General features: G+C 45.1%; 1 protein-coding gene across 1 annotated transcript; it reads right to left on the bottom strand.

Moving 5' to 3' along the window:
* Positions 1–10,821: 10,821 nt before the first annotated feature.
* On the bottom strand, positions 10,822–15,111 carry LOC124702417 (serine/arginine-rich splicing factor SR34A-like). Its single transcript, XM_047234560.1, has 14 exons — positions 15,006–15,111; positions 14,645–14,740; positions 14,380–14,445; positions 14,183–14,257; positions 13,955–14,093; positions 13,824–13,870; positions 13,674–13,731; positions 12,875–12,924; positions 12,599–12,655; positions 12,441–12,520; positions 12,271–12,363; positions 11,323–11,356; positions 11,157–11,234; positions 10,822–11,075 (listed from the first exon to the last, which is right to left on the bottom strand). Exons 2-14 carry the CDS (start codon positions 14,729–14,731, stop codon positions 11,061–11,063), a joined length of 879 nt encoding a protein of 292 aa, XP_047090516.1. The 5' UTR covers positions 14,732–14,740; positions 15,006–15,111; the 3' UTR covers positions 10,822–11,060.
* Positions 15,112–16,724: the final 1,613 nt, after the last annotated feature.

The following is a 16,724-nucleotide window of genomic DNA, read 5'->3' as shown; positions in this document are numbered from 1 at the left end:
GGAACACTCCGTGGAAAATAGGGCCGTGGGCTTTTGTTTCGTCCAATTCAGAGAATATTTGTAAACCAACTTTTCTGAAATCAAAAACGGCGAGAAAACGGAGGCCGACAACTGTGGCATCTTGTTAATAGGTTAGTCCCATAAAATGCATAAAAACATTATAAAGTGTGAATAAAACATGTAGGTATTGTCATAAAACTAGCATGGAACATAAGAAATTATAGATACGTTGGAGACGTATCATTTGGTCACAATCATCTTGAGTGTGGCTCAGGAGAATACGAGGAAGATAAACTCAAATGGGGAGATTTCGGAGTGGGAAACATGGCATGGTCGAAATATTGACCTAGGTCGTGGAGGAGGTCGTGGTAGTGGCCGGACTAGGCGTGCATGGGATGGAGTTGGCGCATGAAGGGCAAGAGATCCAAGCGGTCGGAGTAGGTCTATAACACCTTGGATACATAATGCTTAAGGCTTCCTTGGAACCAAGCCGACAGATGTTGATCTTGCTGACACAGCTTCTAGCCCTGTGAAGATGCAGGATACGGACCTAGATAAGCGTGATCTAACTAATACAACTGCAAAGAGGACACTGGATATGGGAGAAGAGGAACAAAATGTTACTGATTTATTAAGTGAGAACGGCATAGTTAATGAACCGGCTGCTATGATATCGGATGGGAAATCTCTTGCATATTTCGTACATGGAAATGATAAGGATCGTAAGAAACGCACCAAGAAGAATGGAGCTAACTCCCCTTCACTAGGATCAACGGGTCCCGAGAGGACTTCGTCTGGTCGCAATGAGCATCTTAGGCCTGAATTGTGAGGTTTTGGGTAATACCCCGACAGTTCATGCGCTTTCGGTTGTCCGAAGGCGATGTAGTCTCGATGTTGTTTTCTTGTCAAAGACACACCTGGATGAATGCTCGGCACAATGCTTGAGAAGAAGGTTAAATATGGATGTCAAGATAGTAAACCCTAGTGATGGCAGAAGTGGTGGTCTAATCCTCTTATGGAGAAGAGATATTATTGTTGAACAAATATATTCATCTCCAAAAGTATATTGATGTACAGGTGATTGAAGGACCTGAGAAAGTGTGGAGGCTCACTAGGTGCTATGGAGCCAAAGTGGGAGGACAAATATAAAACATGGGAGAAACTCAGGGAATTGAATGGACAATATGATTTGCCATGGTTTATCATTGGTGACTTTAGTGCGATACTACTTTCCCATAAGAAAGAGGGGGGTCACCAACGCCCTTCTTGTTTATATGCAAGCCTTCCTTTTCTTTTGAGAAAAAGGTCCCAGATCTATTAAAAGGGCCAAAGACCAACAGTACAACCCTCATAAGACACCGATAATACAACCAGGTGCCTCAAGACCCAGCACTTCGTTGTCGCCGCCACGGGACAGAGATGCGCCGATCCGCCACTGCCACTGCGCTCCTCACGAGCCAGCGCCGCCTTGACGAAGAGCAGCTTTTCCGCGGCCGGGAAGTCGCCATCCTCAGTCTTCCGACTCGCACGGCGGAGACGTGTAGAGCTGGAACACCACCGGTCACACACTGTCGCCATGAGCCCCAAGGACGAAGTCGTCGAAGCCGCAAGAAGAACTCATGTACACTTGGCACCAGCCTCCCGCCGACACCGGAGAGATCGTCGGTAGAGGGGTTGCACCACCGCGACCTGGCAGCCCCGTCAAGGACGACGCCGAAGAGGGGAGGCCGCGGACCTGCAAAAAGATGACTCCGACCACCCCACCTCGCCGCCCACGAAGCCCTTATCTACACGCCGAAACGCCGATCTAGGGATTCCCCATCCTCCCGCCGCCGGAGCGGCCGGCGGAGGGTGAGGAATCCCACAGATACGGTGGCGGCCGCCGGGAGATCTCAAGTCGCCTCCAATTCGCCTCTGAGCACTGTAGATGAGGGAAGGGTCCAGAAATTGTGTCGAGTGTTTGCGGATGATTATATGAAGCCTTCCTTGATGCTCTTTCAGACTTCAGATTGGAGGATTTGGGTTTTATTGGGGACCAATTTTACTTGGAAACGTGGAAGCATAAGGCTTGATAGAGTGGTGCCCACGGGTGCACTCTATTTTTTTTTTTTGAACATCATATATATAAACCGAGTTAGCAGGCCGCCTCATTAAAAACCTTCCAGCCCCCTTAGGTACCCTGGAAGGAAAAGAGTGCGTCTGGTACCTGCTGCTCCTGATCAGTACATTGTTACATCTTTAAGAACAAAAGGCAGAATAAAGCTAGGGGGAGGCCATCCCATTTAACTACAGAATTTGAGGTGAAAGCATATCTAGCTAGCTCATGTGCCACTTGATTAGCCTCTCTATTACAATGAGTAAACTCAATATAGTCAAAATCTTGTGCCTTTGAGAAGCAATCATGCATAGAGAATAGCAGAATAAGGACTCCAGACTTCCACCTCCGCATTACAAGCTTGGATAACCTCCATAGAATCAGACTCAATTGTCACTCTTGCAACCACCCCAATATCCAGGAGAAATACCAGCCCCTTATGTAACGCTAAAGCTTCTGTCGCCATTGCATCATGCACATGCAATAATGGGCACGCTAGGCCGGCGATTGCGTTGCCACAGTCATCTCTCAGAACTGCCCCAGCTGCACCTCTACCATTTGAGTGAAAAGCGGCATCAACATTCGACTTATAAGTTCCACGAGAAGGCTTTTTCCATGATATGTCACGCACCACACTAGAAGCAGATGCTGCAGGAATAAAATTTGAAGTTAGTGCCTGGATCACAAAAGTTGTACGCCTAGATCCTGCAACACTCTCTCCCTTCACAATCTCCCTTCTTTGCCACCATAAATACCAGCATGTAACAACAATTGTTTTCTTTAACTTTAGATTGCCTAGAATTGGTGACTTCATATTTTGCCGACAAAGTAAATCCTCCAGGCTAGTAGACCCAGATCCTTCCCCAGTTACAACATGTTTTATATAGTCAGATAAACCAATAGATTCCAAACCTCACCAGCACGAGAACACGTGAAAAGAAGATGTCTCATATCCTCAGCGCCACCCCTGCATACAGGGCATTCTGGGTTTACCTTCATGTGTCTGTCGGCTAGAATAGATCGACCAGGTACAACTCCATGCAAGGATCGCCACATAAAAATCCGAATCTTACTTGGTACTTCCAATTCCCAAACTTGCTCCCAGACTGGGTTATTTCTAGAAGCTCCCTGTCCATCTGCTCTACGGACTCTATTCCCAAATTGATGTTCCCATTCTGTATAATACACCGATCGCACAATGAACTTATGTGTTCTTGTATTATTCCACGCAACAAAGTCCTCATTCAATTAGTCACTGAGCGGAATCTGCAAGATTTTTTCAGCATCTATAGCAAGCACATTTTCTCTAATTATCTCTTCATCCTACTCACCAGTAATAGGGTTTATGAGTTCATCAACTGTTCGGAGAATGCTTTGGCCCTTCCTTGAGAAAACCTTTCTTGATTTATTATCCGAAATCCAATGATCCTCCCATATATTTATTTGATTTCCATTACCCACTCTCCATATAAGCCCACGTTTGAATGTTTGAAGGCCTGCAACAATAATTTGCCAAGAATAAGAGGACCCCTGTTTAGGACCTGCTTTTAAAATGTCTCCATGTGGATAATATTTTGCCTTCAAGACTTGGGTGCATAAAGAGTCAGGATTTGTAACCAATCGCCAGACTTGTTTGGCAAGCATAGCCAAGTTGAAAGAATAAAGGTCTCTCAAACCCATTCCTCCAATCTTCTTTGGGATACACATTCTCCACCAAGCAAACCAATGAAGTTTCTTTTGTTCTTACGTATCATCCCACCAAAACGCAGACATGGCACCCATTCATCTCTTTGCATAGACTTTTTGGGATTTAAAAAAACCCCATAGCATAGACCGGAATTGATTGAATAATTTCTTTTAAGAGGATTTCCTTACCACCCAGTGACAAGATTTTTTTCTTTCGAACCTTTGAGTCTCTCAATAATTCTTTCAAGGAATACAAGAAACTTTCACTTTTATCCAGACCAATCATAGATGGTAGACCCAAATACTTTTCAGGTATTGCCTCTATCATAATATTTAGTTCTGTGCATATATCTGCCCTTGAATCCACGTCAACATTAGGGCTAAAATAGATGTTGCATTTTGACTCACTTATCATCTGTCCTAAACTTGCACCGTACTCTTCCAGAACTTGTCTCAATGGGATTGCATTAGTCATATCTGCCCGCATAAGTATTAAGGAATCATCAGCAAAGAGTAAATGAGTTACTGACGGTGCATTCCTGCACACCGTAACACCTTCAATGCCACGAACCTCCTCTTTATGAGCCAATAAACTAGAGAGACCTTCTGCACACAGAAGAAACAAATAAGGAGACAACGGATCCCCCTGACGGAGACCCCTGCTTGGAGAAAAACCATCTGTTTCTTGATCGTTATATCTAACCTTATATTTAACAGACCTTACACAAGCCATAATGAGGCCAACAAAATCAGGATGAAACCCCAGACGGGTCATCATTCTCTCAAGAAAAACCCACTCAACTCGATCATAGGCTTTATTCATATCCAGCTTAACCGCACAATAACCCTTCTTCCCTGTCTTTTTATTTTTGATACAATGCATACTTTCATAAGCAATGAGGATATTATAAGTAATTAACCGACCAGGAACAAAAGCACTTAGAACATTAGAAATAACTTCATCCAAGATAACCTTAAGTCTCAGGGCAATCATTTTTGATATTACCTTGTACAGAACGTTGCATAGGATTATAGGTGGTCTGTATTGAGATATTTTCTTCGGGGGATCCACCTTTGGAATTAAAACAATCGTTGTATCGTTCCAACCTTCTGGAATCGATTTGTTATTTATAGCATCGAGAATTTCCTTCACAATTGAATCCCCAAAGATACTCCAGCATTTCTTGAAAAAAAAATGCATGTAGACCATTTGTCCCAGGAGCTTTGGTGTCTCCAATAGAAAACCCTCCGTACTGCAGCCAATTAACTCTACGCCTCTGTGCCTAGTGCATTTCGTCCATCTCAAGTAACTTTTCAATTTCCTCCGAAAGCTCTCTCTAACGAGCTAGATTTTCCGGTGATATTGGCGCACTACACTTTCGAGCTCACGTTGTGTTTTCCTCAGCGGTTTTTTTGTTCTTTTCAGCATTGTCTTATCCCACCTGTGCAAGTGGTCATGAACCTTTACAAGTTTTCCCGCCATTGGGAGGTTTAAATTCAGTGGATCGCTCGAGTCCCACGCACCTTGCACAATGTCCATAAAATTTTTCTCCTTCAACCACCGTGCTTCAAAACGTAAAACAGATGGGCCTCGAGCTTCCTCCACGATTGGCTCTTCAATACACGTATGTGATCAGATCCATAGTAATCCAAGTGATGAAGACATGCATCATGAAACTTGGCGCTCCATGTCTCATTCGCCAGACCCGGTCCAGTCTCTCTCTAATGTTCCCTCGCTGCCAGGTAAATTTATCTCCTATATATCCCACATCCATCATATTACAATCATCAATCGCATCTCTAAAAGCTTGCATACAATGAGCAGGTCTTGCCCTCCCTCCTTCTTTTTCAAACTGGTACAGAATATCATTAAGATCCCCCATCACTAGCCAGGGCATATCAGATGTCAAGCTTAATTCTCCTAATCTCTGCAATTTAGGTGTTTATTTTCCCACCTCGGTTCACCATACATACCAGTAAACTGCCATACATTCTCTTGTCCAACCCCAATCATCACATCTACAAAATTCTCAGTCCTATCTCTCACAGAAAGCACCACCTCCTTCTTCCAGTAGATGACCAAACCCCCACTTCTTCCATTACTAGCAACCACTTCCTTGAAATCCATACCGTAATTGTCTCCTAAGCATCTCTGCTGGTAACAACTCAAGATGAGTCTCTAGCAGAAATACAATGTCAGGGATCCTTCGATTGATAACATCGAGCAAGGCCCTAATTGCCGCAGCCTTTTTGAGGCCACGACAATTCCAACTTAAGATTTTCATTGCTCCCAGACAACCTCCATCCTGGAGGCCGCTGGTAAAGGGTTTGTCAAGTTTCCACTTCCACATGCAACTTCATCCACCCTTGTTCTCTTTGGAGGTTGAGTCTTTCCAGGCGTAGTTTCCACATTTTTTTCCATCCATAGTAGCTCCATTATCAAATTTCCAATTATATCTAACACTTTATTTCCCGGGCCAGTAATCAACAAAATGCCTTCATTAGTATTCGATTCATCAAAATTTAAGCGCTTCCTAGGATTGACACCCTCCTCCGAATTGGTTTCTTCTGAGTTTGATTTTCCTATGTCATCACTCCTCCAGTCTTGTTTCCCCCCAGCTGCATTTTGTTCACTCATTCTTCTTCTTCCTCTTCCCATGAACGGAGTGCGCCCTGGAAAGCTGCGACCTCCTCCTCTTCCTCTTCCCAGTCCTCGGCCTCCACCAGCCAGTATAAATCATCCCATTCGAAGTTGGACTCATCGTGGACTCCGTCACCACACTCCTCATGCCAATGGCCAAGATGACAGCAATTGTGACACAAAGTCGGCAGTTTTTCATATTTGACCTGATACCACTCCTTCTATTTATCTTTGGTCACAGATACGAATCTACTAAGCTTCTTATTCACATCAATTCTCACCTGGAGCCTTACAAATTCCCCCACATATCCAGCCGGCAATTTAACTTGAATCCGCTTGATCTCCCCCATGTTTCTGCATATACCACGAATTATAGGCTCCTTTAACAACATGTCCGGCAGTTTAAGCACCTGAGCGCAGACCGTGATTTTATCAAGAACCACCGATCTAGGGTTTGAAAATATGCCATATTCTTCCATCATTACTGCCTGGTTTCGGAAGACCCAAGGACCTTGCTTCATCGCTTTGTTCCAATCACCGAGACATGCGAACTGAATCGTAAACAGGTTGTATTCAATCTTCCTCCACGTAACATCCTGGGCCGAGTTCCATGCCGATCGCATATCCGCAAATAAAGCACTAGGGCTAAAACAAGGATTAGTGTGTACCTTCGCAATGGCCAACTACTTCGCCTTCACGTCCGGTTCCTTCACCTCATCCTCCCAGACGAATCCCGCGTCCTCTTCTTCTTCTAGATTAAGCCGCTCTAGAAGATCCTCCACAGAAGTCCTAGAGCCACTAGGGGCCCCCGATGTTGCTTCTTTTCCCGGAGCGGCATGCAGATCGGCTTCCCTCTCATCACCCATCTCCCCTGCGGAGTCCTTCGACGATGCCATGCGTGACGGCAGAAGAGCAGGGACTCTCGACGGCGTCGCCGTCGGAGGACAGAGAAACCCTAGATATTACGCTAGGGGACTCGTTCGAGATACGAGTTGCCCACGGGTGCACTCTCAGCACTTACAATATACCAAATCATACCATCGTCCGATTTTACTAGATATTGAATACCAGACGGAGGCGTTACAATAACGTACTGGGCCTCGGAGTTTTGAAACGAAGTGGCTTCGGGAAAAAGGTTTTCACCAAACGGTCCAACAGGCCAGGAAACCGACGGCGGCGACCAGCTCTGGTGGCGTTCTGAGCAAGCTAAGCCACATGCACGAGGCATTGCATGCATGGGATAAGGCCATTCTGAAGAAGTCGAAGTGTCGTCTCAGTAGGGCTCAACGACGGCTCGAGAAAGCGATGAATGGGCCATTAACGGAGGAGAATGGAAATCGGGCGAAAGAAATGTCAAGCATGGTCAAGTTGCTCTTAGAACAAGAACAAATCCATTGGCTTCAATGGTCGAGAGAGAACTGGCTCCAATTCGGTGATAGAAATACTGCGTTTTTCCATCATTTTGCATCGACAAGGCGAAAGAAAAAACTATATCAAGAAATTGTTGAATGATGACAATGCCTAGGTAGAAGGTACGGAAGCTTTAAAACCTCTCGTTTTGGATTACTTTCCTAACTTATTATCATCGGAAGTTCAAGCTACTGACCCGATCATGCTATAGAAAATCCTGAATTCTTTCCGGCGGGCGAGTGCCAAACCGAAGCTCCGGGCGGACGCAGTAAACGACAGCTGTAAAACTGTGTGTCCTCAAGAAATGGTAGGTTAGCTGATAACACATATCGTTTTTTGAAAAAGCTGTAACTTTTAAACCGTGCGACGAAATTACAATTTATTTTCACTTCTAGAATCCCCGCGACGAGAGCTTCGAAACTAGACCACATTTTCTTATGTTTCGATGGATTTTTTTAACAAGCAACTTTGATGTGCGACGGAGTAACTTTGTTGTGCAACAAAACAACTTTGGTGTGCGGCAAAGCAATTTTGGTGTGCAACGAAAACACTTGATTCACAACGATGGTAGGCTTCACAACAGCTGCAGCAACAACTCCTAATGCACCAGAAAAAATGATACGAGCAACTCTAGGTCGTTGGCCGAATCCATGATGTAGTTCATAATGTTTGGCCCTAGCCGGTCGCAGCAACAATGTTGCCGATCAAGTCATCAGAGCCCTCGCCACTAACGAGCATAGTTGTAAGTATCATCGCCCCATATTTATTGGCTCAGGCATAGTGAGCTTTGCTTTCCAAAACACCCCCACGTCGGTCTAGCCAGTTGTTCCCCCGCTCATGCTGGTCGAGTCATCCTAGCAACTTTGTTGCAATAGTTTCTTTTCATCATTGCTAAGTTGCCTATAATGCTTTTCGGTAGTGCAAGGCGGAGGAGGAGAGGGGGAATAGCTTGGGCGTGAGCGGGTGAGCGGCGACGGTCGTGAAGGCCTTCATGACGGTGCTCCCGCGGCCGCGGGCCTTCAGGCCGGATTGATTCAAAGTCGGGGCTGCCTCGGACATGGGTAACACTACAGTAGACGGTAGTCGTAGTCCTCACTCCGCCCCAATCGACCATCGCCAGCCTTCCTCCATGAGCTCTGTCGAGGCCGCCAGGTATGTGCCTCCAAAAGCATAGGTAACAAGTGCGACCAGTTCAAGGCCCATCGGGTGCAGCCGGAGGCCATCCGATTCGGCCACATCTCCCACATCAGGGGTGACCTTGCCGTCCAGACCATCGCGCCATGCCACGCCGTGGCGTTCATTTCAGGTTAGCAGCTTTTGGGGAGGTAATCTCAAGCTTGCTTTGCAACTTCGTTGCCGAGCAAAGCAACTTCAAAACCCAACAGAGCAACTTTAGAACCCGATAGAGCAACTTTGCTGTCCAACAGAGCAACTTCGGAACCCGACGGAGCAACTTTGCTGCCGAATACAGCAACTTTGCTGCCGGACAAAACAACTTCGGAACCCAACGGAACAACTTTGATGCCCAGCAGAGCAACTTCGGAACCCGACAAAGCAACTTTGCTACCGGACACTTTGGTGCTTGTGTCATATTCTTGGTGTCCGATAGAGCAACTTTGCTGCCAGACAGAGCAACTTCATAGCATGTTTGTGCAACTTCCTAACATTCAGAGGCAACTTAAGATCTCTTTTGTGAGTATAATAATAGGCAACAAACTAGCGTGATTTAAGCAGATTAGTATGTCGTTTAGGCAACAAATTAGCATTACTAGGCAAGTAACAATTTTCTTGCACGAGGACCCACGTCTCAGCCCCGTTTTTCTCACATCCTCTTTTTTTTTTCCTTTTCCCAATCACTTTCTTTCTCCAACCACACAACCTGCTCGTGGTCATCTCCTCCAGCCCCGGGGTGCCGCGCGAGCTCCGCTCCCCTGAGTATTGGCCATCCGGCCCTCCCCTGCGCCATGAGGAAGCAGCAGCCCCGCGAAAGGAGGCCGACAGCGCGCGAGGTGGTGGCAGGGGAGACCGGCGCACCGCTCCCTGGCCACTGCAAAAGGAGGAGGAAGGGAGCCCGGCGCGCGCGAGGAGGCGGCAGCGGAGACCGGCGCGGGCAGGGCCCATCAGCTGGGTGGAGGTCGGGGAAGGAGTTGGGGCCCTCCCCGGCGGCGTGCAGGGCCGGTCGGCGGGAGAAGGTCGGGGAAGGAGTTGGGGCCCTTCTTGCCGGCACGCTCCGGTTCAGTCGGCGGATGTGGGTGGCCAGGGAGCGTTGCGCGGTGGGTTTGGGAGACGCCCAAATAAGGATGGTCAACGGGACGAATCCGGGATGTATCTTTCCTTTTACGTGGGTGTGCCAGATCCTACGAACGGGCACGCGGCCGCCCGCTAGACGCACCTTCTATTCCAACCAAGAGTGACTGATTTTATGAATGAAAGACTCACAAGATTTCAAAGCCCCAGGACCGGATGGACTCCATGTTGTGTTTTATAAACAGTTTTGGGATGTTTGTGGAGCTGAAATCACACATGTACATGAAGTATTGCTTGCTCTAGACTCAGGCGTGATACCGAGGGCTGGAATGATACACCTGTAGTCCTTATCCCTAAGGTGGATGACCCAGAGAGGATCACCCAGTTTAGATTGATAAATCTTTGTAATGTTATATATAAGATTATTTCTAAGATATTGGCCCTTCGTCTATAGGAAATTCTCTCTAACTGTTGTTTGCTCCAGTTGATTTGGCTCTCCCAGATGGATGTCATTTTCCTCGATTCTAAAAAGTAGCTGATCCTGAAAGCTATTATGATATTTTCGCAGTACCAAACTGGTAGCTGGTAGCCTATCCTATCCTAGCCTGGTAACGTGATTTTCTATCCAGATAATTTGTTGTATACTTTATACTGTAAACATAAAAAGATAAACACACAATAAAAAACGCAGGACTGCTGGTGCTGCCAAACAATGCAAACACAACAGAAACGATGTGTTGCATAACTGGAACATAAATCCACAATCACCTTTCATGGGATTTGATCAACAGAATCCACAAGGTAGCATTGAGCAGACGAAATAACAGTCATCAAAGCAATAAAGACTAGTTTGATGTCTTCAGCAGTACAAGTTCATACTGTTGATACAATGAAGGGACTCATTGCACAGTTTGCTAACGTTCATGTAGTTCTCAAGAAGCATAGAGGATAACTAATATCCAGGCATCTGCAGCAGTGCTTCTATTCAGATTTCGCCTGAAAACAAAGATAGATAAGTGTCAGAGCCACCATGATGTGATCGAAGTCAATGAAATGTGGACAGGGAACATATTTTACATCAGGAGACCGTGAGCGAGATGGGCTCTTGCTTGGAGTGCGTTTCTTGGGACTTGCCACCACTGCACCATTTGCCGGCTGGGAACAAACATTCAGGTAGCAACAGCATAATAAGCACAAAACAGAAGTAAAAGAGATCTGTAATCACTATGATAAAGGAACTTACAGAAGCGATCGGGGATTTGGATCTTGCTGGTGATCTGCAAAAGTTCCACAAACAGCTGAATTAAATATCCAAAATGCACCTTTATCAGCTTGAGTCCAAAAGCCTTCATGCTTCGCCCACCTTTGGACTAACCAAATGAAAGCGGAAGGAGCTCAAGGAAAACAAAAGCACTCAGTTACAGAAGTTCAAAGCATGCAGAAATGCAAACATCTGCTGTTCAATGCTATTAGTGCATGCAAGACACAACCATGTTAACCATGTTATGCGTGCCCAAGGTAGGAAACAAACTCATTCCTCAAGCATTGGACTCCAAGCACATTCCTATCCACTGAACCATCATAATCCATCCTTAGTGCTCTTATGTGTCCCGAATTCCAAACAATGCGCTATGCCCAAGCTCTGATGGTAATCAGTTACAGTACATTAGGTAAGATATTGGATGATTTTAGTTTTCCATAGAAGCTCTCAATAAATGAGCATACCTCATACAACGAACACAACTGTAGCAAATTGAGCAAATTCCATCCTCAATATCCTAATGCACAATCCCTAGATCGCCGCACAATCCCAGATAAAATGAAGAGATAATCGAGTCTTCAAAAAACACAAGAGGCTAAGCAGTTCATATCATACATAACATAAACTAAGTGCTTGAGAAGGAAATCCAAATGGCAGACACTACAGTTTCTACATGATAAGACACCAGACACATATTTTGCGACTGCAACAGTCAGCAATCCTATCAGGCCAATGAAGATCGCAGAGCAGAGATACATTCTTTAAAAGTGGAAAATTGTTTACAAATTAATAAGCTTATTTGCAAATGTATCACAAACAGAAATAAGTAATTATGAGATGCAGACTAGATTATGATGTACCCATGATGAAAACATAACTTAGTACTATTTGAGGTTGAGGTTGGAAGTCTAGTGGATTAATGTATATCACCTTGATGGGGAACGTCCTTTAGATGCCGACCGAGAACGGGAAGAAACAGACCTTGATCTGGACCTAGATGCTGAGCGGCCCCTGGGAGATTTGCTGTGTATCACAATTAAAATACAGGTAAGATACTTAACAATACAATTAACAAGGACATCATAATACGATAAATAAACCTTGCACTCCTGCTGCGGCTGCGACTTGGGCTTCGGCTGCGCGAGTAGGAGCGCGCTTGTTTGCCATCATATTCCTTCACCTGCAGAGAAGAAGGCGCATGGTTAACCACATAAACCAGTTTCCAAGAACTGAACCGGATAGATGCAAAGGTGCTTACCCTTATATAACCTTTAGAAAAGGCATTCTTAAATTCAGTGTCATCCAGTTTCTTTATCTGCAAATGGTGGTCAACAGCCAAGAAGATGTATTAAAACATCAAAAACATACAAAGTGAACTACACAACCTAATTACAGCATAATAATTTTCTATACAATGCAATATTTATGTATTATTATAGGTAAGTATCAGAAAAGGTCCTCGAATAAAATTCTCCAGACAAACAGATAAAACAAATGTAGAAACATGCAATAAAACAGATTAATATGGACTTACAGCATATTTCATATCATCATAGTTTGTGTAGTCAACAATCCCTATTGTGCCTGTAACAAAATAAAAACACAGGTCATGACATTGACTAATAATAATTTACAAGGAATGATTATTGCTTCGGAGTAATATACCCATGAAGGAAAAAAAAACATTGTCATGGTAATCAAGTAATTAAAGAAAAATTTCACAACATAAACTATGAAATATGACACAGGCACATAAAAAGCCCCATAGCACAGTAGAAAAGCTGCAGCCTCAACAGAAGCACAAGGGGAACAAATTATCTGTACTGGGAAAGAAAACCAACTTCTAAGAAAACAAAGTATGAAGAATGCGCTTTTGTAGGACCACCAAATAGATTTTGTTCAGAATTTGGACAAACAGAAAAAGAAAGATGTGTTCAGTGACTTAATTGAATCTACTTGCTGGTTTTAGGAATTTCAGTTGGAAGTTGTCTTAGCTATAAAGATTTTCACTACCTTGAAGTGATATTCTTATAGGTACTGGTAAATGATTGAATGTAAGTTATAGGAATTTCGCTTGGAATTTCTATGCATTCAGAATTTCGCTAGCTTGAGGTGCTATTCTTATATGTACTGGTAAAATGAGCGGATGTAAGTTGAGGGGTAGAGAATTGGAGCTGGACTAGGACTTTGAAGAAGGGATCTCAGAAGGAGGTTTTCTTGAAAAAAAAAATCAGCAGAACTATAACACTATGTACAACCTTCACTGGCTTCCTAACAGTTATGATAAAAAGCCAAGTAATAAAAATTAAAGATGTGTTCCAAATCCAGCTTACCGCCGCCTTCACGATACACTTCCGCGAAACAAACATCACCAGCTCTTCGCATATGATCCTGGGCAAATAATTGTTCAGGCTAGATTAGTTGCTCAGAAGAAAGAATGATATTTAATGCTAAAACAGAGTTAAAAAAGGTGGTTAAAAAACCTTTAAATCTTGCCAGGACGCAGAAGAAGGCAGGCCAGAGACCAAAACTGCGCACAATAATGCAGATGATTAAGCTTGCTGACAAAAGATTGAGTATTAAACATCATTCTCACTATTTATAAAAGCCATACCACGGTAATCCGTGTGCCTGGACACACCACGGCGTCCACCGCCACCGCCACCACCGCCACCAAAACCACCACCACCGCCAAAGCTTGGACGGTCATGAGAGGGGCCACCACTACCTCTTCCACCATGAGCAGGCTCCACCTGCACAAACCATACATGATTGGCTATTACACAGAGAAATCAAAGACCTTAAAGGAGGTAAGTTTTAATCAAACGTATAACGTGATTACTCTTAGACGGTTTCCATCAAAGTTGTAGCCATCCCGTCCAGCACAAGCATCTTCAGCGTCACGAGGATCTTCAAACTACAAAGCAATAGAGAAGCTTACTGTGTAAGTTTTTGCTCCCATGGTACTCAGCAATAGGGTCTCAACAGGAGGAGCAAAAATATTAAGCGTTATCCAAAATGCATTCAGTAGTATATTACCTCCACAAAAGCATAGCCGGGCGGCCTTGGAGGAACCTTCAAGTCAATATCAACAATACGGCCGTACTACATGAACAAGGCAGATAAATATTAGACCCTTGCTCAGAATCGTGCTCACAAAAACAACAGTAGTCATTTTATCTAAAAAAAAAATACAGCAGCAGCAGCAACTATTACATCAAGGAGTTGAATCTAACGAACGGGAAGAAGAACGCTCTAATTTTTAGATTCGTATTTTCGGACAATAAGGAATAAATCGTCCGACCTTGTAGAAGAGGTCCTCCACCTCCCTCTCCCGGATGTCGCCGGGGAGGTTGCCAACATAGATCGTCCTGCTCCAACGCCTGCTCATCCTTCCCCGCTGCACCCAAAGAAGAGAAGTCGGTCAAGATCCAACGACCTACACAGCCGAACCAAAAAAAAGAAATCGCAGCAATCGCCCGCGCATACCCCCAGTCAAACAGAAACAAGAAAACGTAAATCATCCGAAAATTCGGAGCGAAACCGTGTGGTTAGGTCTCCCCATTCGAAATGGAACTCCGAACAACCCGCCCAGGAGAACCTAGCGAAACAGAGCGATTCGTAGCAGGGAGCACGGAGGAGATCCGGAGGGGGGAAAATCGTACCTGAACACGCCGGGGAATGGAAGGGGAACGGGGGCTAGGGTTTGGCTTCGCGGCCGCGCAGTCTAGTGGGGGGAAGGAGGAGGTCGGGGAGGGAGAAGGGTTTATGACCACTCGGACCCCAAAATGGACAGCGGACCGGAAAGCCTGGTTGGTTGGGGAACCGCGTCTGCATTCTGGGCCTAGTTTTGACACGATATGGGCTGGGCTTTACTGCTTCCTCGCTCGCCTTTCTCCCGTGAGTTGGGCCAACAACGGATGTTTGGTAGGTCACAATGAAAAAGATCTTTACTATTAAATTGGAGTTGGGGATGGTGTGTCACTTTGACGTTAAACATTGAAGCAATCCCAACCGTAGAAAGTTCACACGAAATCATCTCACGGTCGCTCAGAAAAATGGAAGCTTATTTAATGCGTGTCAAGTCAATATCAGTAAAATAGACATGTTGCTCTGTAAAAATAGAAGCTTATTTATTGTGTATCAATTCAATCGCAATAATCAAGTAAATATACACGTCCCGGTATTTTGCAAAAAGGAAAGATATCAGCCACCAATTACGGTAATTTGCATTTCCAAACTTCAGCATTCAGGCCCTCTCTCTCCTTGCAGCGAAGGATCGATCCCTCCTCAGAAAAAAATTCTATGGGGCGGGCCGCATAATACCCCTTTTTTAGGGAAGCCGCATAATACCTTGTGAGACCCCTCCTCAGATATTGCCATCTCATCCGAAACACACATCTTAAAGCACCTCTCAGTCCCCCCATAATTATTTAGTCTACGTATATCTTGTACCCCTTCGTCCTTCAACAGGCCAAACTACCGGCGCTCGTGACTAGGCGGTCCCGTTTCATCTCTGCGCTGCCGTAACAACCTCCTCGGACCTCGCCGTTGTCCTTTGTGTGTGAGTCAAAAATGGCAAGCCCGGCCGTCGCGTGTTCTGCTTCATGTTGCTTGCAGTCTTCTCGTGGCTTAGCTGATTTTCACGGAAGCAGCAACGACGGGCCACGCCATCCGGTTCCCCTCTGCGGCGGCGCCGCCATTGCCAACCATTAACTCGTTCGGTTAATCAAGGACGCAGGTATAACTAATGCATCAGGTTTATCCGCAAACAAAAAGTTTTAGCCGCAACGCTGAGCAGCAGCCCCAACAGATACAGTCATGCAGATCCTACAATGCATTTTTTCTTTTTTTGAGTGCATCAGATCTCTATCGATCAGTATTTCAAAATCCAATCATGTCGAAGCGTGAAGCTGCTCTGCACCTATGAAATTAAATTATATCGGAGCAATGGAATCTGCTAATGTAGTATCAGAACTTGTTCTCATGAGAAGCGCTGACGGACCAAGGAGGTAAAAGGAACGGGAACGTGCGCCTGCGATCAACTCATCGCTGGTGGAGGTGGCAAACGGAGGCTGCGTGATAGACGTCGGAGGACGCCATTGATACTGTGACCACGACGATGACTGGATTCTGAAACAACCGCAAGGTCGTGCCATGTGATACGTGGGATGGTAGTTACGACCAAATCAATCAATTGATCTGATGAAAACGTATACCACATGATAGGATGTATCCTAATTAGGTAGTGCGTATACTATGTAGGGAGGTGCTATAAGATGTGTATTTCGGATGAGGTGGCAAAATCTGAGGAGGGGTCTCACAAGGGGAGCTATGAGGCCCAGCCCCATATAATTTTGTGTCCTCTCTCTTGCCTTCTTCCA

This window comes from Lolium rigidum, chromosome 3 (assembly GCF_022539505.1).
Source record: "Lolium rigidum isolate FL_2022 chromosome 3, APGP_CSIRO_Lrig_0.1, whole genome shotgun sequence".
NCBI lineage: Eukaryota > Viridiplantae > Streptophyta > Magnoliopsida > Poales > Poaceae > Lolium > Lolium rigidum.
This window is presented reverse-complemented; position numbering and strand designations above follow the sequence as displayed.